This window comes from Cygnus olor, chromosome 10 (assembly GCF_009769625.2).
Source record: "Cygnus olor isolate bCygOlo1 chromosome 10, bCygOlo1.pri.v2, whole genome shotgun sequence".
In the NCBI taxonomy this organism is placed as follows: Eukaryota; Metazoa; Chordata; class Aves; order Anseriformes; family Anatidae; genus Cygnus; species Cygnus olor.
This window is the reverse complement of record NC_049178.1, coordinates 20,102,988-20,123,102: the sequence shown is the minus strand read 5'-3', so window position 1 is coordinate 20,123,102 and position 20,115 is coordinate 20,102,988. Positions and strand designations below refer to the sequence as shown.

The following is a 20,115-nucleotide window of genomic DNA, read 5'->3' as shown; positions in this document are numbered from 1 at the left end:
GAGTCTCTGAGTGCATTTGCTTTTGCAGCAACATGTAAATAAATACTGTATCAAACTCACTTTGATTTCCTTAGAGATCCTAGTGCAATATTTATGGCTTTTCAAACTTGACGGATTTCTTTTGATAAGGTTTCACATACTAATTGCTCTGGAAGTGATAGACAGTTCACATCCCATAGGCAATTTGTAACAACTGTGTAAACAGACACTTAAAATACAGTCTGAGATAGCTCCTGGTGACTGCGAGTGATGGAAACATCTACAGGAGTTACAGACACACAGACTTCAGCACAAAGGATGCGCAGTAACTAGCAATTCACACTTCTCTAATTACACATTAAACTCTATATCCTTTAGAATTTATTACAAACTTCTTTTTTAATTTGGGGACCTTTCCACATAATTTTGCCTTATTTACAATGCTTGCATTTTTTCCTTTAAAGCACATCCAAGCTGATCTCTCAAACACAGGAGCTTATCTGAAGATTTCTGACCCATATATGTGCTTTGGAAAAATCAGAATCCCTGCCAGCTGCAATGCTACGGCCAGCAGCTGAACCCCTGCCTCCCTCCCCACTTATACTGCATTCTTCCTCACTGCCTTGATGGTCTGGATTTCCATGACAGACCTGAGTGAGATGAAGACTGGGGAGGAGATGAAGATTTTGGCAGATCTTCACTTCTCTGATGACTCTTACCGGTGGAGGTAGCGGCGGGGAGCACACAGGGTGTGAGCAGAAGTTTGGTTGGAGTTTGGGCAATGGCAGAGACGGGCAGAAACACGCAGAGCTGTGGGTCACACCAAGATCATACGTGTGGCAGGAAGGTCCGCTACACACCAGCAGACAGAAGTGTTTCAGCCAACAGTGGCTGTCAACTTCAGCAATTAAAAAGACAATACATTATTTAAGGCACTTGGAATGCCCACTACGGATTTTGGACATGTAAGTGAGCTCACCTGCACATGCTCACCTGCTCACGCACACTGCAGAGCCACGCAGGGAAAATGAGAGAAACACAGAGACAGTTCTATTACTTTGCCTTCCTGCGTGGTTTTTGCCTGTTTATATATTTCTTTCCCCTGTACCTCCCCAAAAATACAGTCCTCCTGGGTCTGCAGTTCCTGATCACATCCAGATCCTGTCATTTTTCTAAAGTATTCAGTGAGAAACTCTATTAAAGTGTTCGAACTCTCATTTACCAGCCCCAGAATACTTCTGGCTCAAGACAAGAAACAAAGCTAAAGACACTAAATATTTAATTTTTCTCTAAATAATTGTAAGCGGTGAAGAAACGTTACTGAAAGCTGCACAAAAATTCTGCTCTGAGTAACTATTGTAATTAGCCCACATGCTTTGCCAAAATAATGTTCTCTGGTCTTCTTTTTTTGTCACACACATGTTTTGCATCTTTGCCTTGTCTTTGCTTTTTAGTACAAGAAACTCTTTTTTTTTTTTTTTTTTTTGTTTGTGGAAGTCTTTACCATAAAGGCAGGGCTGCCACTTGAAAAGGTCTCTGCAGCTATTATGGGAAAACCTATTAAAACATTACGATTATGGTTACCATAAAGATGAATGGAAGAATGAAATTCTGAAATTAATATTTGCAAAAAAAGGGGCATCGTTTATCACTTTTAATAAGAACGGTGTGGTACAATACACTTTTAGTTTTTATAGGCTTTACTGAAAGTTACCGAGATTAATCCCATCATTAATGATTCCTACAATTTGTATATTATCACCAACCATGCCACTCGCATGTCGGACAGGCGGGAACTGTTATTCAACGTGAAACAAAAGCTCTGCAGCAGTTCCCGTAAATCTGAATGCATAAAAATAATGCTTCATTACACATTGCAAGAAACAAATACGAAATGAAGAAAATCCCCCCTGCATAACCGTTCCCAGCCCTTCTCACTCTGTTTCCAGCACTCGTTGTGCTCCAGGCCGGGCAGTGCCAGGTGCTCACACCTGCCGTGTGTTTCATGCATTCAGATACCATAACCATTTTTTGCATTATGAAAGGCTAACCATATCCCACGTCCTCCCCATCTAGTTCATAAAAGCCATTCAAATCCCAAAACCATATAGAAATCAGGCCAAGACATTGTTTTCAATTACCTATTTCCACCACTACCCATGAAAGCACATGGATGCTGCCCCTGGGAAGCACTGAACCCAGCACTCCTGGTGCAAACGCGCCGCATCCCTACGAAACCCATCTGACTGGTAACATTCACCTTAAATGCATACAGGAAAGGTCAAATACACATATGGACTCCCCCAGCTCACAAGCATTTAATTTCCTTGAATTTTGAAGTACATTCATTATTATGAATAACACCATGAACTGAAAAGAAGGCTTAATGCACGACAACATTTTTTATGAGAGTGCAGTGGGAAAGAGAAAACAAAGGACTGCCAGGGAGAGATGAATCCCTGGCATTACCTACCATGTACTTGGCCCTACCCAACTCCCCGAAGCTCCTTTCCACCCATACCAGTTTGTCTGCAAACGCAGTGCCACGTCTGGAGTTTCTGGTAGTTTTTTTCCTTCACAGTTTTATTGTAATAGTAGAGCCACATGAATTATGCATAGTACACATTTCTTTTGTGAGCCTATAGCCCATTTCATTGCCCTGCTAGCACTTTGGATCAATTTTTTATCTTCTCTTCTTAAATAATTGCCGCATAATTTAAAGGAATCAACCTGGATGCAAACATGACTTGATAAATCTCCCCTTGGCCCCGTGCACTCCATCAGGCAGGGCCGGTCAGCCAGGTAGGATCGTAGCTTCTGTGCCGCAATTGCAACTTTTAATGAAAAGAGTAATGAATAATGAACAAGATTAATCTAAAGTTAATAACACATTTTTGGCTGAACACTCGTCTGTGCTAAACCTGACAGTGCAGTTACTCAGCAGTCAACCATTTGCAAAGGAAGGTAACATCCTTGGCAGCCGGGGCAGGAAACGAGTCTTAATGGTAGGGAATCAATTTGTGAATTTAACGTACAAGAGTATGAAAGGGCCAGTGGTCATTAGTGCGAGTGGTGATATAGTGACTGACAAAACCACGTTTTCTACAATGGACTATTTACCCATGATATTAAAGGAATAGCTCTAACTGTTCCAAGACCCCTCTTCATTCCCAGCAACTTTGCAGATCCAAGTGATAACCTTGTATGAACGATCTTAGGAAGCACTTGTATGATAACCAGGAATATATGACAATATTTAGGAGTTTTACCTGAAACTGTACAGTTCAGCAGTTACAGGAAATAACACTGCCACACGACACACTCTTTGAAACCAATACAACCAGTCAGACAAATCCAGAAATGGCCAGATTCATCAAGTTTTAAAGCAGTGAGATAAAGGGGTTAATATGATGGGAATCATAAAGACACAAAACTAGGGAAGGCAATAGACAGACTTTGATAGCTCACCTCTCTGACCTGAGGCATGATCAATCACAACTGATACATCTCTGAGGTTTTTCTAATTTTTTCTTAAAACCTTCCAATTGCACAACTTCCCCACGTGGTCTATCAGGGCGTAACACTCTGGTGGAGAACAGGGAGATGCTGCAGGCTGTGATCCTGCCATCTCCTAACCAGGAGCCAGCAGTGACTGAAAGTGGTCTCTACTTTGGGGGGAATAACTCACTAAACACAACCGTGCCCATGTGCTTACTGGTGCTGGTGTATGGGAACAGAAAAGCTGGATATATACGTACATGTTCATGCATAAAAATGCATTCAGTGAATGCAATTTCCAGTGCTCCCTACCAGAGTTTGCCACCTTTTTAATCACAAACAACTCAAAATCACAGATCAATGTCATGTGCATTAATGAGTCAGAAGGATGAGGAAAGTGTACAGATCAGCCACGTTTTGTGTCAGACGTCCTCACAGCCTTTTGCAATGTGCTCAGGGCTGTGGTTGCTTCCTGGCCCCTTGAGTCCATGCTTGCCCAGCATCTAGAGCTTCACCTGTGGGTAATTAAAAAGGTAAGAGGTCTTCATTACCTGAAGCCCAATCAATAATCACCTGTATCTGCTGCATCTCCACTTTTCAGTATCTCTAAAATAGTTAAATATTTGATGGCTGTACATAATTGACCTGGCTTATCTCTCTCTAACAGCTTCAAGCCCTAGTCGATGGCTGGCTGTGCTGGCTGCTGTGGCACCGTAAACGTTAATGACTACTGCACCACACCATTTGGGATTCTGACAAAGTTTTAACTTGAAATTCCCTCAGGGAGCAAAATCAACAGCAGCCGTTATCTATGACTGAATAGAAAACATTACGAGGTGAAGAGTCCCGTGCTGCTGTATTTACTACAGCTAAATACAGAAACCTATGTCAAAACTTCTGACGGGCAGCTGACACCCACACACCCTCACAGCAATCTAGCATGCGGGCTGACAGATTTTGGAAGCAACTATACATTTTTCTGTCTGACAAACTTCATAAATTGTCTTACAGAAATTTACAGCTTAGCCTGGTCTTGCCTGAAAAAAAATCCCACAAACAAACCCAACCTGTATTTGTCAAAAGGGCTTACGATACCTTTGGGGAGCCTTGTTCTGTATTTATTGAGACTGGAGAACTTTTGCCCGGGATTAGGTCTCATGCCACTCAATTTCATGCACCTCTGGTTAAAACGTATGTTTTGGCAGGTAGGTTCAGGCCAGCAGTGACCCAGGACCTTGGACCAGGTCTCTGAGGGATGGAGGAGCCTTTCCCAGCCCAAGGGAGGTGCAACCTCCAACTGCAGTGGCCAGCAGCTCCTGTGCCAGGCCCTCAGAGGTGCTGGGCCCCTGAGGGAGACGCTGGTCCCTGAGGAAGGGAATTATGAAGTGGAAGCTTATATCTGCTAAGGAACCTTGTGGGAAATCACCAGATCCTGGCTGGAACACCGCCACCACCAGCATAAAGGCGCACCCATGGGCAGTCGTGGCAGCTGAGTTATGGTGAAACAAAGATTAAAAGGAAATCTTATTGAGCATGCAATGTAGTGTGCCGTGTAACTACAGCAAGCCAACCTTAAAAAAGAGCAACAACACAGAAAGCTCTCACAAGAGGGTAAATAGCTATATATTTGCTGTAACCTTTACCTCTACTAATCACACAACACCGTACTTCTGGAAGCCAGGAGTCACGTGCTCGGTCTCCTGCAACACTGGTTTAACTCCAGATGATTTCACAGCTTTTCCCACTGTGCAATGCATAGAGCTTTATGACACTCACTCTGTTTTTAAGCTGATTTCAATGAGGCTATTCAGGCAAAGAAAGAATAATAGCTTGATATGTTCCACGGAGTGGTATCAACATCCTTGCAAAGGAACACAAAGGAACCAATAAAGCACCTCCGTGGTAGATACTGTCAGCAGCAAATGGAAAGGAGAAAGAGGAGAGAGAGGCCAGAACAAAAGATAAAGGGGGCCAGACTGAAGCTGCTAATTACTTATAGGCAAACCTCAAATGAGAATGAAGCTGGACATGTGCATAAACGACACATTGATTTTTAATTCCGCACAAGATTTTTGCTCTGCAAGATTCAATCACTGTTTATATTTTCCAAGCTTATCCTACATAAAGTGCTACAGATATCACCTTAAGGAATGACTCATAGTTTTAATCCATCAGTTTGTTTTCCGTTTAAAGTCAAAGAGAGTCAGCCTAAAACCTTTTTTTTTTTTTTTTTTTTTTTTTTTTTTTTTTGTGCACTTGCTTCAGTAAAGCTAAAGGTCCCTGGGCTTGTTTTAAAACATATTTCAATGTGACCTAGCTAATCCTTTAATACCAGCTTTCACTACCTTTGATCAGACTCTTACTGTAGCTGTAAGAGATTAGATCAAACCTTTCCAAAAAGAAAGTTGGTTGTGGAGATTTTTCCCGTTGCAGTGAATTAATATTACGATCAACTCCAGGGCTGAAATATCTGGCCAAGCAGAGGGTGGGCAGTATGTCCTTTAGGGGACATCTCTGCATACACCATACATAACACCATGCCACTCACCTGTAAGACATAGGAAAAAAAAACATTCTGTTCACATATTTGATAGACAGAGTTTTGATATATACCAGCTGAAAGCCACACCATGGTTGCACACTTAGACATACGTTTCAGGTAAGAGAAAATACCTCGTTTATTTTTCAAAAACAAAATAACACCTTAACAGGGAGGAGTGCAGGACTATTGGCTTACCTGGAGCAGTAGGTGCATTCAGAGATCTGGAAACTCGACTTTGATTGCAGAATTAGATAAACATCAGTGCTATGTTTGTGTCAACAGCCTGCTTTCCTTTCTGGCCATCTCAAGGGAGCTGAAAGCAGAGGCCTCCCCAGCCACTTCTGAGAGCTTCGTCTGAAGCGGCCGGGTGAAGCGGGGTGTGGAGTGTAGGGATGGTGGCAGTGTGGTCAGAAGAGCCTGGGAGCTAGCCTCAGATCTCTGATTTATTTTATATAGAGATCACAAGATGTTAGGACTTTCAATAAATGCCTATTGACCGAATCCTGTCAGACGACAGATTTCACTCATCTTCAGGCAGCCCCTGCCTACCATACCCCTTTCAATACCGCTTCAATCTTCATTTAGCAGCAACCGCGGTTTAACAGGGGAATAAACCACACGACTAGCTTGCAGATTATCTCTTTTAAAGATGTCATGGGCTGTCACTGATAGATAAAAAATCCATTAATGTCATGTTCCTTATTATTTCAGTATTTCCAAGGTCTGTACTGGAGACATGAGCCTCTTCTCTTCTGGTTCTGTGGGAAGGCAGCATGAGTTAGGAGTACCAGACATCCCACCTCGCTGCCTACCCTGTGGCAGCCCAAGGGGGACACAAACTTCTACGAACAGACACCGCACAGTAAGAAGGGAAAATTGTAAGGACATTTACTGTCTCATTTAAAATTGCATCACAAATGCATAGGGCCAGAGTAGGTCTGCTGGCACCAAGTGTGAATAAACAATGTATGCCAGAGGAAAATTTGGGTCTGAATGCTTGTGCCCAATTCTGTCCTCAACTGTGACCTTATTTTGCAGCTCCTGTTCACAAAACCTACCCCTGCTGAAATGAGGCAGAGAGAGGCACAAGCAAGAGGCACAAAGTCAGGTCCCTACAGTAGCATAAATCTAAAATGAGCTTGGCATTTATGTTATTGGAAATATTTGCGATTTCACAAATTTCTCAATTAAAACAGCACTGTATATTCTCTGTGTTTTTAGAAATATCAATCTGTTATACGGGCAGAAAATAAAAGTGGTAAGTGAGTTACAAAAGCACATTTCCCTCCCAAATTAGGAAATAATTTATCTCTCTCCCTTATCACTAAATATGTTGATAAACCTGGTACACACACTGAATCAGCAGTTTTAGAGAAAGGATTATGTCAGATTAATTTTAATCTAATCCATTTCTATCTCCTGAGAAGCTTTTTACTTCTTGCTTTTAATAATTTAAACACCGACTGTGGCATAATATAAAAAATAAATGACGGGAGATGCACTCTAAATGGAAGCTACAACTCTCAATCACTTCTAATTTAAATGAGAATTTCATATGCCTGGTTCTAAGTTTAATGAAACCTCTTCTTGCTGAACTGTTATAATCTTCAACACACAGAGCCAGGCACAAAAGCATGCTCCCACTCACTGGCTTGCCATAATGCTGCTGCAGAAAAAGATGCTTCCAGTTAATGTTGTTCTGCCAGGCTGTTGGGAGCCAGCCACAGCTTTCAGGAGAGCTTCTCCTCTTTGTGTGAGCGGGGAATCTCGCCTAAGAGGTGCACACTGCAAGGTGCTAGGAATTGGCAGCTTTGGGGATGTTATTTTCTCGTTCTTGGCCCGAGATAACTCACTTGTAGGTTTTAGAGCACAACAACATATTCACTGGAAATCACTTGTGGTCGTTGACACTTTTTAGGCATGGGAATTTAACTACTGTTGGGGTCATGTGAATGGTGAAGGAGTAAGAGGAGAAATCGATAACAGATTCAGATATTTTTGATGCTACACTGTTTGCTCTCAAAGCACATTTGATTGTACCATACGTATGTGAAAGGTGGCTGCCAACACCAGCCCCACTACCATTGCTGGATGGTTTCAAACACATTGAAAGCATCACTTGGTCAGTGCTAATCCAAAACACTTCTATTCTTTTTCCTTTTTCTTCCCCAGACACAACGGAGTGACTTACCTGCTTGTATTTTGGCTCCAATCTTTGCAGCAACCCATGAAGGCTACTCAATGACCTTGCAGCATTTTGACAAATAGTTAAACCAATGAATCAACACTTGCTAACAGCTTAGCAGATTTTTTGCTTCGTTTCCTAGAGAAATGGAACTTTTACAACCACGTTGCCTATCTGTCTGTGAGATACCCCTCTTTAAATTAACTTTGCGCTAATTGGAACCAAATTCAACCAAGCAGCAAAGGCTTAAGAAGCCATTAAGATAGGAATGAAAGAGGAGAAACTATTAATGCCTCAGTAAGGGAAAGGTGGGGTAGTTCAGCACTTCTGCAGACTGCTTGGCAAGAGGCAACTGGACGGTCCTGGGTATATGGGTTGTGCAAGAACCACATTTTGAGAAAGCTCTGGGCATCCTGCACTTAAAGAAACTGCAGGGAAATAAAGGCTGAATATTTAGGTTACTGTGGTCAAGCAGGGTGGGGATGTAAAACACCCAATGCCAGATGTCATGTAAGAATATATCAGGATAGGAATTGTAATCTAACAAATACAGAAGAGTAACGGCACTTGTCTGATTCAACTTTCCATCCTTCTAAAGAATTCACAGTAATGGGAATGCACCATAAGAGAAAGATCTGGCACTGAGAAGCTGATTTAACACTTATGGGAACATGTGCTTAAAGGGCCTTGTCCCAAATCACTCTGAATCAGTCACACAGCATAAGAGCAACTTGCATTTATGCATTGGCATAGATGTTGCACAGTAGGCAGAGCAGGATAATGCTGCTTGGATGGAATGAAATCATCCACTGGTTTTAGATAGGCATTAGATGGAAACGTCCTTGGCCTCTTTAGCTGTATGTTATTTCTTTTTTTTTTTTTTCATTGCCTTTTCCAAGGCTGACTGTATAAATGCTTTCCAAAGTTTTAACATAAGGTTTGCTTAATGTTGACTCTAAGGGCAGCAATGGAGAATATTAGAAATTTTTCTTCCCATTTTATAAATACATTTCTAACCTGCTTGGGGGTGAAAGCCCCCATACGTTGCTCCTGAGATGGTATGAAAATAGCTGACAATTGCCTTTTGCCACCTGCACTGCTCTGATAAGTTTTAGAAAGTTGGGTTTTTTTTTGTTCCCCTTGCACTCTGCAGCTGGAGCTGTACAAGTGAGAAGCCCAGATCTGATTTGTGCAATAGATTATTTAGGAGACAAATTCCTCAAACCATTCATCGCAAAACACAACACAGGCTACCAGCCATCCTCACAGCCAAAACACTTTCACTGTTTCCAGCCCATGAAGTGCCCATCATCACTTTTAACAATATATAAATAAAAGGAGAGAAAAACTGGCCAGATGAGAAACCAGGCATTAATCATTTTTCTGCAGAGCACAGAAGTGGTCATAGCACCGCTGTAATCAGTAAAGTGCTTTCTGAAAAACGTCTGGTGTCTACACTTCACTACCTACCATACAGCATGAAAGGCTGAGATTGAGATGAAATCAGAATTGCCATCTCTTCTGTCAAATGCTAAAATTTTGTTAGTTCTACTTGATTAAGCTGTGCAACAGAACTAAAAGTTCTCCCAGATACAGGGGAAAAAAAGGCAGGAGAGAATGGGAAAAACCTGAACACATCCATTATGTGAAAAGATGTGAAAATAATTCTCTGTCAACATTTCAGCTCACAGACCCAGACTACATGGGTGTATTTCCAACAGCAATAATAGCATGAGTTGGGAAAGAGATTTGAACCAAACTTTAATAAATTCCCTCCTCTTTGAGAAGATGGACTTTTTCAAGTGCATCTAGGACATGGGTGCTGCAAAGAGGGACAGAAAACTTGTTTTCTTTTAGTGTTTTGTGTGTGTGTAAGAACAATACAAATACCTCCAAAACTGGGCAATTCTGGCTAGGGTTTTTCCATAGAAATGAATGATGAGATAGAGATGTGCAAATGCTAGCACACACTTAATTGGTAAAATGTAGACAATTTTGTGCATTAGTAGATCAAAATGATATGAAAACTGCTGAATTGGGTCACTGTTTGCTCAGAGGTGCCGTTCGCTAATGCTCAGGAAAGTCACCCATTACTGCAGCTAAGAACAGAGGCACCCCCGTATTGGGGAACTGGAGTTCAGGACCAGAACTGGTGTCGGGAAGGTTCAAGGTCCTGGACCACCAGGAACTTCTTCAATGGCCATAAGCATGTGGGCTGGAGGATGTGCATCCTTCAGAAATGCAAGCACATTTTCATTTGCATATTTAAGCACTTCACAATCTAAAAAAGTTATCAGATAATTTATTTTTTCCACAGATTACCTAGATAAATTAAGAAGAGTGAGAATAAATGTGTTATATATAGATGTGAAGAGCGGTGGTACGAGCTATGGAAAGACAGACCTCAGAACACGACAAGCCTCTAGGGAACGGAAAGGAAACAATTTAAATAATTGAGTAATTCAGAGATCATTTTCACCAGTTCTCCACATACGTTCATCATTTCTCACAACACTTGGAAATCTGAAATCTTTTATTCTATAGGATTTTCCCACAAGGACAGGAAGGCAAATGTCACGAGAACTTTGTGTATATAGATCTTTCATAAAGATGAATAAGAGAAAATCTGGGGAAGGGGAAAAAAAAGTGAAGAAAAGCCCAAAAGACAAATTCATTTATCTTCCCAAAGACAGGAATGGGAAGGATTTTAGGGATGGATTTACAGACTTGTTTTTCTGCTTGTTTATGGGTGTGCTACCAACTGTCAAGTGAAACTTGCACACCTTTCTATGACTGTATTTTTCGAACCTCTAGACTCACAATGAAATACCAGGGATGTTAGAAGGAAACTGTAGTTGTTAAAATATTAACTAAGCCTGCCCTGAACAACAAATAAATCTTATAAAAGTGGCAGCTAAATAACTCAGTTCCCACAAGCTTGAATAAAAACAACTATTTGGCATAAAGAATGGTTTGGTCTTTTAAAATTTGGAGATAAAGTTAAAAGGGCAAAGACCTCCAGACACTTTGTGGGCATATCCCCTAGGGAATTCACTTGTGTTTAGAGCCCTGAGAAACACAAGGGAGGGCTTGCTTTATTTTATTTCATTTCATCAGGGGGCATTCTTTTTTTCTAATTAAATTTATCTTGCCAAATTTTATTAACAAAACTGAAAAAAAAAGAGAAATGTTTTCACCCACAGCTTTAAATTAAACAGACTATTTTACATCTCAAAATGCTTCATTGTCTCTAAATATATCTAAATATAATAAAAAGGCTTAATAATACAAAATGGAATGAAACACTTTGGACAAACCCAAGTTATTTTTTGTATTTTTGTTTTCATTTTGGCTAGCGATGCCCCCACATCAATTATTCATACAGCTCTTCCAAGGAGAGACAGCAGATGGTATTGATCTAGGAGTGCTTCAAAAATGTAAAACAATATAGCGTTGTTTTTATGGTACCCAAATTATAGGGCTCATCCTAAGAAATGCTGAGATACCATAACTAGCCTCATCAAAACAGTCACAAAAACTTTTTGATGCTCTTCACGTTTCCAAAACTGTTACTGTGTGATTTAAGTACGTAAGAAACACGACCAGGTATACATGTCTAGTCTAGATTTTCAATTGTCTTTTCTTGTCTACAATGTGACCACTTTCTACCACTGCTCATCGAGCTGTTACGTGTGCACTTCATGCCATGTTCCCATAACTATGTTTACTCTTACATTATTTTTTCCATAGAGCTTCATAGGTAGACTGGTTGACATATGAACATCATTAGGCTTTTAATTAAAAAGCAGTGGAAATAACGAGGGAAAACCCTACACGCTCAGGATAATTATTTCAGAAAAATGTTAACAACTCAGGTAGGCTTTTTCTACTACTACTTACACTGATTTAGTGTAAGTGAACAAGTAGGAAAGGAGGAAAAAAAAAGAATTGAAAATTTCTAGCAGGCAAGGCAGCATAAATACAGCAGGACAGGCTTCAAGGGCTCAGGCACTGACTGCTCTGAGAGCAAAAAATATGACAGAAGCAAATGTTTGATTTGCATTTATTCTGGTTTTCAGCCCAGTGACTTCCTGAGCTCCAGATGAACATTTATTTTCCAAATTTCCAGCATTCAGCAAGCACTTCATCATAGGATGCAATCACATCATTATACTGCTTAACAAAATATAACACCAGGATGCACTGACCTGACAAAACAGTGACTCCCTGTTGAAAATGTACCATGAGAAATACACATTTTGTTTCGAGGAAGAAAGAAGCCTGAATTCATATGGTCAATCTCCAATTCATGGTAAAATAAAAATTAGGGCATGCATGGAGATGCCCGTAATGTTCTGTGCAAGCTGCATTTGGTCCACTTTATGATGCTGAAAATACTTGTTAATCATTTGGACTTGTTTTCAGGATAAAATCCTGGTAACATATGAGGAATAGGAGGCTTTTTATTTGGCATCATTAAGAAGAAAAAAACCTCTCAACAACCAATGTATGTAGGCCAATATAACTTCACTTTTAACTGCCAGCTCTTTAAAAATGGGTAATTCAAAGTAACAAAGTATCAGAGTGAATTACAGATTAAAGGATAAAAGTCTGGATGCAGACAGACATTTCTAATTTTAGTACAATCCAGGATTTTAAAGACCAAGATGACCAATGACACAGCAGTGGACAGGTAATGATTCTCTTCTAATGTATGTAAATTTCCTTTATCAAATTTCTGCAGATAATGGGGGCTCTAAGCCTTGCCACTTGAGTCAATTCAAAGCTGAGGAAAAGCTGGAACTGATTCCCCCCCCAGACACGGGAAATTTTTCCCATCAGGAAAGAACTGTTGAGCCTGCACCTCTGGCACCCTCTGAAGGATATCCTCAACTCTGTACTCAGGAATCAGCCAGTTTATTGTTTTGTTGTTGTTTGTTTTTCCCCAGGCTTCACCCATTCTGGTGAACACCCTCACCATCAAAGCAACAGCTACTCTCCAGTTTAAATTTTATTTTATTTTTTAATGTCATTTTCAATGCAGAAGAGAAACTGAAGTCAAAAAAAAAAAAAGCCATAATGTAGAATTTTTCCCCAGGCAGTCCTCTGTTTCAGAGTTGGTCATTAATGTCCCCAGGCACTTTTGCAAGGATTATAAATCAGCTTTTCTGTCCTAATCAAATTCCAAAATAAGTAATTGCATTTCCTCCATCTTAATGCCACTCACACTTTCAACTAGATGTATTATTTCTCACTTCTAGCCTGACTGTTTTCTGCTGTTGCACTACCATGTTAAACAGTTGCAATGTTATATCCCGGAGGTGGCATAGCAAGGCATGGGGAGGAACTGATCTCTACAGCTTTGCAAACACTGCCTTGGACCCTTGGGATGGAAGCTGCCAATGAAACACCGTCATTTTCCGACATACAGTTAGTTTTCAGTGATATCTGATATTCTCTTATGAAGCTCCATCTGCCCAGAGCTGGAATAGGAGATAGCTGTGGTAATTGTGCAATAACTGCTGGAGACCAAATAGTTTCTATTACACTGGGAGACATACAGTTGGCTGACGGAAACGCAATGCACATGATTGAAAAGCATTAACTTTGCAGTTGTGACTTTTAAAACTCATCCTTATTTCTAAACTTGGGAGGAAGGAGTAGGAGGAAGGAAGAGAAAATGAAATTATTTTCACAGAGAAGATTAATTCCTGCAGAACAAAGGTCTCAGTCTCAATTACCTGGAACTATTTTGACTTTCCATGAAATACTTTCTATGCAAACCGGAAAACCACCAGGGGAGTACCCAGCCCAGATTGGGTACAAAATTGCAATAGTATCAATTTAGACTAATTGTGGATCTGGCTTGATACGAACAAGATAATTTTCTAGCTGGAATAAAGCAAGCCGTAAAATGTGGCCAAGTAGGAAGATATCTCCCATCCAAATGACAACAGGAAATAATTACCCTTCAGTTTTCTCCCTGTCTGGACTCCAGAAATGCACTCACCTCTCTGTCACTGCAAGGTGCTCTTTCCTTCCTACAGAAATCTGAAATAACTTTGGGGCCTTTCCAGAGTGTGTTTGCATCATCAGTGAATACGCTCGGACCAACGCTTCCTCCTGAATGACATCTCCCATAGCATCGCAGACTCCAAATGAGTTCATGGCTGGTCCACAACCCATCTTCAGTGTTTTTTAATATCTAGCTTTGGCAGCTTCCTAATGAGGTGCTGCAGTGAGACCCATTTTAGGGGGGTGAGGTGGCAAGCTCCATCCACACAGACCAGAGGGCATGTAATTCTGGGGTGTACCTAATAAATACAGGAGCCACTCTCATAAAAGTTATGTGCTGCAATAACGAGTACTTTTGTGGGTTTGGCATTACAGGTGTAAGAATCACCTTCAAGTAATGAATATCAGAAATGTGAGATATTGAAGCTCTCATGGTAATCTCCTGAACTAAAAGGAGAAATAACATCTGAAGCCAAAAGTGAAGGAGGCCCTCGCTGAATAAATCAAGTAGGTAGGTATGTTTGCCATACAGCTCCTCCCCCACAGTATGAAATAGTGAGGTTTCCCACTGCAGAGACTAGAGACTGGCACCTGAAACATGCCTTATATAAAAGCACCACACAACTCAAAGGCCAGAGCACACTTAATACCGCAAAACATTTGTTTGCTCTGCTGAATGGGCTTTATCCTGATTCCAAAGAACTTTTGGTCAGGTTTCCCTAAGATTGTTTACAATTCCAGCTCTCGATGTGTAAGCAGTAGCAGGCCTCACAGGTCATGACGCCCGCAGGCCCAGGGCCTAGGCCCTTTTCTCATTCTGCTGCATGCCGGTGGCATGCCAGCCGCCCTGATGAGGCCTCTGCCAGCTGGTCAGAGCAGCAGGGGAGCTCTGTAAGCCCTTGTCTTGTCACATTTGAGCGTGAAAAGCAGCCTACTGACAAAGAGCTCGCGAGGCAATTCTTGTCCAGCTGACGAGCAAGGAAGAGGACAGACAGATTTCAAAGCATGATTGCAAATTTCTTTAAAAGGGACGCAGAACTGCGGAAGATGGCCACTTGCTGATAATATACTGAAATACCTTCTGATAGACCAGCTTGGTGCTGTGGCTGGTTGTTGAGCTGCAGGCCGTGCGGTTCCACACGCCTCGCCCCCAGGCCTGATGGCAGCCACAGACGGGAGACACAATGGGCTGACTGCTTCTCTGAGGCTTTGTTCTGCGTGCAACAGTGCAAGACATGGACTTAAGAAGTCAGCCAACCAAGACAGGATTGGCACAATTAAAACAAGTTTTTGCTCAGTTGAAAGAATTGTTCTGTTTTAAACATTGGTACTGTCCTGTATAGATCAAACTGTACTGAAGTAATTGCTACATTATACATTAAGACATATATGCCACTTCCCCTGTTCTAAACAGTGGGTATAAGAAGTGACAGGTGCAAAAAAGACAATTTAGTAAGATTTTAAGAGGGAATAGTTTTTTTTTTAACACAACTACAGTATGGTCTACAGAGGACACATCAGTAAGACCATTCTAACATTGCAGATTTCTTTTTACCTGTTTGCTACTACAGCTTTTCCATTTATCCATAAAAGTCACAGATCCACTTTTTTTTTTCTGAGGTGTTAAGAGATACCAGTCACTATCAAGAGAAGACAGGCTGAATATTTTTCTGCACAGAGTCTGTATTTTCAGACATTCAATGAGCCTTGAGTTACAGTTAGTACCAATCTATTATAATTCCAATGGATTTAAATATGTTATCAGACAAAAATGATAGTGCACAGAGTGGCATATCTTCAGAGACTTTTGGTAGTGGGATTGCCCATCATTCTGTCTGGCGCTTCAGATTATGATTTCCAGAAAAACAGGTGGGAGCATGAGCATCAACAGCAAATACTGCAGTGCCTGCAGGATCCCTATGTAATTTATTGGCATGGTATTTCCTCCTTTCCATTACCACTCTGCCTTGCCTCTTCCTCTCGTAAAAACAGTAGGAAAAATATGTACTGCCATTCAGAAATAAATCATTGTATTAGACTTGGACAAACACTAACAGAAGCTGAGTACTCACAAGACAAAAACAGTGACAACAAGTGTCTGAAAAATTAAAATAATAATGAACAGATTATGTACAAAAGTAACTCTATCAACAACCTTCAAACTTTTTTCAGAAGATACACACACAGAGGTCAAATAAAAAAAGGCTTCTGAAAGTTCCACATTCCACAAGGTCTTGGCTACGTCTTCTCCCTATCACATACTGGTCTAGTTTGCATAAGCTTTCTCTGCCCACATACCCAACGGGAGATCTCCCTCAGTGTTTGCTCAGCATGACCACTCAGAACAAACCATTCAGACTGGCACCACCACAGAGCTGTTCTTTAAACCTTCTGAAACACAGCCTGAGAATGAAAACGTTGCAAATTGCCACTGGATCCTCTAAGCAAAAGAAGTAAATGGCCTTACCTCCAGAATGAGGTGGTGGTCCACACAACAGCACCATGCCCTGGCCCTGGCGGACAGATACAGTGCTTCTTGTTCTGGTCTTGAAGTTTTCGAGATCTGCCAAGAGAGAAAGAAATCATTTAAAGGGAATTGTTTTTTCCTAATGAGGACAGAAGGTTCACTAGGACTTCGCTGTGTGACAGGGAAACAAAGCGAGCATCAGCTTGGATGAGAAGTTCATGGGAATTGGGTGGACTACAGAGTAGCAGAAGGCTGCTGTGGCAGCCAACTACCAACAAAAAAGCAACAACAGGATCAGAAAATGTCTCCACAAGTTTCAAGGTGTTGTTCAAAGTAAGGGGAAAAGCTTTTGATTTACCCACGGCAGAAGAAACATCCAGAGAAAACTCCACCAACCCATAATGCTGCTAGAGCTTTTTCTTATAAATTTAAGAATTATTGCCTTAAACGATCACAGCCCCGAATTACATTATAACCCAGTTCTGTTTCCCTTTAGGAGACTTGTTACAAATGCCCTTGCAACCCATGTGTAAAAACCCTTCCTTTCCCATAAGGAAGTCTCCTGTTAATAACTATGTTAGCCACGCAGTGCTTTAATTAAATTCAGTTCCTTCTTCCACCTATATCCCTTTGCTCTCCTCTCCTTCAGGGGCCATGTACTGCAAAAATACAGCTCCCTCTCTTGCCTTGCTCGCTGAATTCAAGAAACTTGCTATTAAATGATGAGGTGATGCTCTGCGAGCTGAGCAGCGGCACCACTTATTGATCAGCACCATTGGCATGAGCGGGAGCAGTAACACACTGAATCACTTTTGTAGCCTTTTATCTTTAACAGTCCCTTGCATTTCAGGTTTCATTTTTTCTGCTTTCAGTGTGGCTGAGCCATGGTTTGGTGATTGCAAACCTGTTGTCAGTGCAGTTGGGAACTAGAGGAAACATAGGTGATAAATATTTAACAGCAGGAATTACTAGGAACATCATTATAATTTTAAAAGTGTGAAAAATTAAGCCTTGATTTTTATCCACCCTTGATTTTTTTTTGATTATTATTTTTTAAGCACTGGTGTGCATACTTAAAAAAATTAAAATGAATAAGTAAAAAAAAACACAGGAGAAGTCACTGCTTTGTTTCAGACTGACTAGTATGCAGGCCACCACCTCAGAGTAGCCTGAGCTGGAGCTGAGCATACTGCATGTGCGCAGGCAGTGCTTGCTGCTGGTGTGTACCCACTGTGGCCACATCCCCTCTTACTCTACTGGTAGCAGATCTTCACTTTCATCATAGTAAATTAATTGTGTAAAAAAATACAAATCAATCTGAAAGAGCTGGGCTGTCAGGCAGATCAGCTGTTATTCTTATGCTAGTACTTAGAAACCTTGCTCATGGACACATCCTGCTAAAGTCAAATTCAGGACAAAATCCAGGAAAAAATGTGAGCTACATTGGCAGCAACAATCAAAAATTTTCTTGTTGTGCTAGTAGTCATCATGAGATTTCCAGCACAGGTCTGCCATACCCTCATGCTCTACGTTTCATCATTCCAGGGATCTCATTATAATTTCAGCTTTTTCATTTGCATTTCAGAGGATAAATATTGTGGTTTGAGGGAGATTTTAAAAAGATGCTGCACTGCAGTGAACTACTCATGAGAACAGAACCAGCCCAAAATTCTGCTCCAATTCATGGACAGAAGCAATGCCGACCAAACCAAGGTCATGGTCCTGCCTGCATCAGCTGCCAGCTCTGTTGTATAATCAAACTCCTTGGGCAAAATGGGTTCACACAAAAGGTTCAAAACTAGATGAGTTTAAAATTGGTCCAAATGTAATCTGGGTATCAATTTGGCAGCAAGTTCACAGGTGTGAGCTGTTTGCTCAGACTCTTGTCTAGGCAGAGCAATATATAAGCAGCAGATCCTCATGAAGATTCAAGGTCATGTAAAGCAAGAATAAAGCAATTTATGATACAGCACATTGATAAGGGAGACAATAAAGCAGACAATCACAGAAGAATTTATAAGAGTTAAATAGTATATAATATGGAAGATTCTTTGTATTAGTATTTAGCTGTAACTGTTTTCCTCTGTCTTTGCAGAAGTAAATAATCCATTATACCCTGTGCATATACATACATATATACATACAAATACCATTTTAGAGACTGCATTGGATTCAGTTTCCAGGCACAAATTCTAAAAGAGCCATATGCAGGTCTGCTTTGGAAGGTAAGAAGGAAAAAAACTGCATCCACTCTTAGCCTGCATGGTTAAGCCTACTTGTACAGTGCTCTAGGGAACGCTTCAGTTAACCACGGGGGAGGGAGTGGGAGAGGTCTTTCATTACCAATCATAAGAAACAGCACCTGCTTGGTGACCCAGCAACTCCCGATTATAATAGCATGGAGAGAAAGTGTATGACTCAGTAGTCTAAATGCAAATCTGGTCCTCAAACGTTTTCTGCAAGGAACAAATAACCCATTTGTTGACAAAACAGCCATATATTTGTGACAAGAAAAGAGCTGCTACTAGGAACAGGAGTCTCTGTGTGGATGAACAACTAGGAAATGATGGAAGAATAGTCAAAATCAATTAGAGGCAGCAAGCAAAGCAGAGCATTCATCATTATCATTCCCGGTGCAAACTATTGAGTTTTTAAAGTCAATTGTCAATTCTGAAAAGCCTCATGCATGTGCTAAAAATTTGTCTCTGAATAAACTAGCAAGATTAAGGTAATTATAAGAAAGGCTAATGTCTCATCAAACCGATTGGACTGATTATTCTGATGCCTTCTGAAATCCACACCTTAAATTTATTTGTGCAGTACCTAAATAGTACCATGAATTAATAATAATATAATTATGTTTGAAAAATTTTATTAATGAGAAACTTCATTTAAACATCAACTTGCTATGCAATCTTTTCTGAGAAGTTAGGAATAGTATCAGTATTGTTGAATGTTTGTGAATTCTACAGATCAGTGATGTGCTGATTCAAGAGGTTCTTCTGCTTTCACATGCTGTGCAAAATGGACAAAAACATTTCCTACAAGCTTCTGCTCAAATGGGTGCAAAATATTTTGCACAGTTGAATTTTGCACAGTTGAATTCCCTGTACATGGAGGTAAAACTGGTTGGTAGACAAAAGTTAAACAAACTTGCTGGATACCTTCCCACAGGAAGCTTTCATGCAGGAGTAGCACTAACACTTTTTTTCCTATTTCTGTTACCGTCTTCCAAAGGAAACACAGTTGTCTAGTGCCCTGCCTGGAGAGTAGCAAGAAATTATTCTGTGTACTTTTGACATTAAAAATCAATGGGACAGTAAAGCAGGAAAAAAAAAAAAAACAACCCTTGCAGCTGGAGAATGACTCTGAACTAGTGTAAATGCTTTAGTTGGTTGTGTCTCCCTGACGAGCCTCACTCACCCTTAC

At 40.7% G+C, this 20,115-nt stretch overlaps 1 protein-coding gene across 7 annotated transcripts in view; it reads right to left on the bottom strand.

Moving 5' to 3' along the window:
• The window catches only part of CNTN4 (contactin 4), a 301,419-nt gene that overhangs the window by 80,043 nt on the left and 201,261 nt on the right, over window positions 1-20,115 (bottom strand). For all 7 annotated transcript variants that reach the window (XM_040568777.1, XM_040568783.1, XM_040568784.1 and 4 more), the window contains one exon: window positions 16,687-16,782. In XM_040568777.1, coding sequence (XP_040424711.1) covers window positions 16,687-16,782 — 96 coding nt within the window. The remainder of the gene's footprint in view (window positions 1-16,686; window positions 16,783-20,115) is intronic.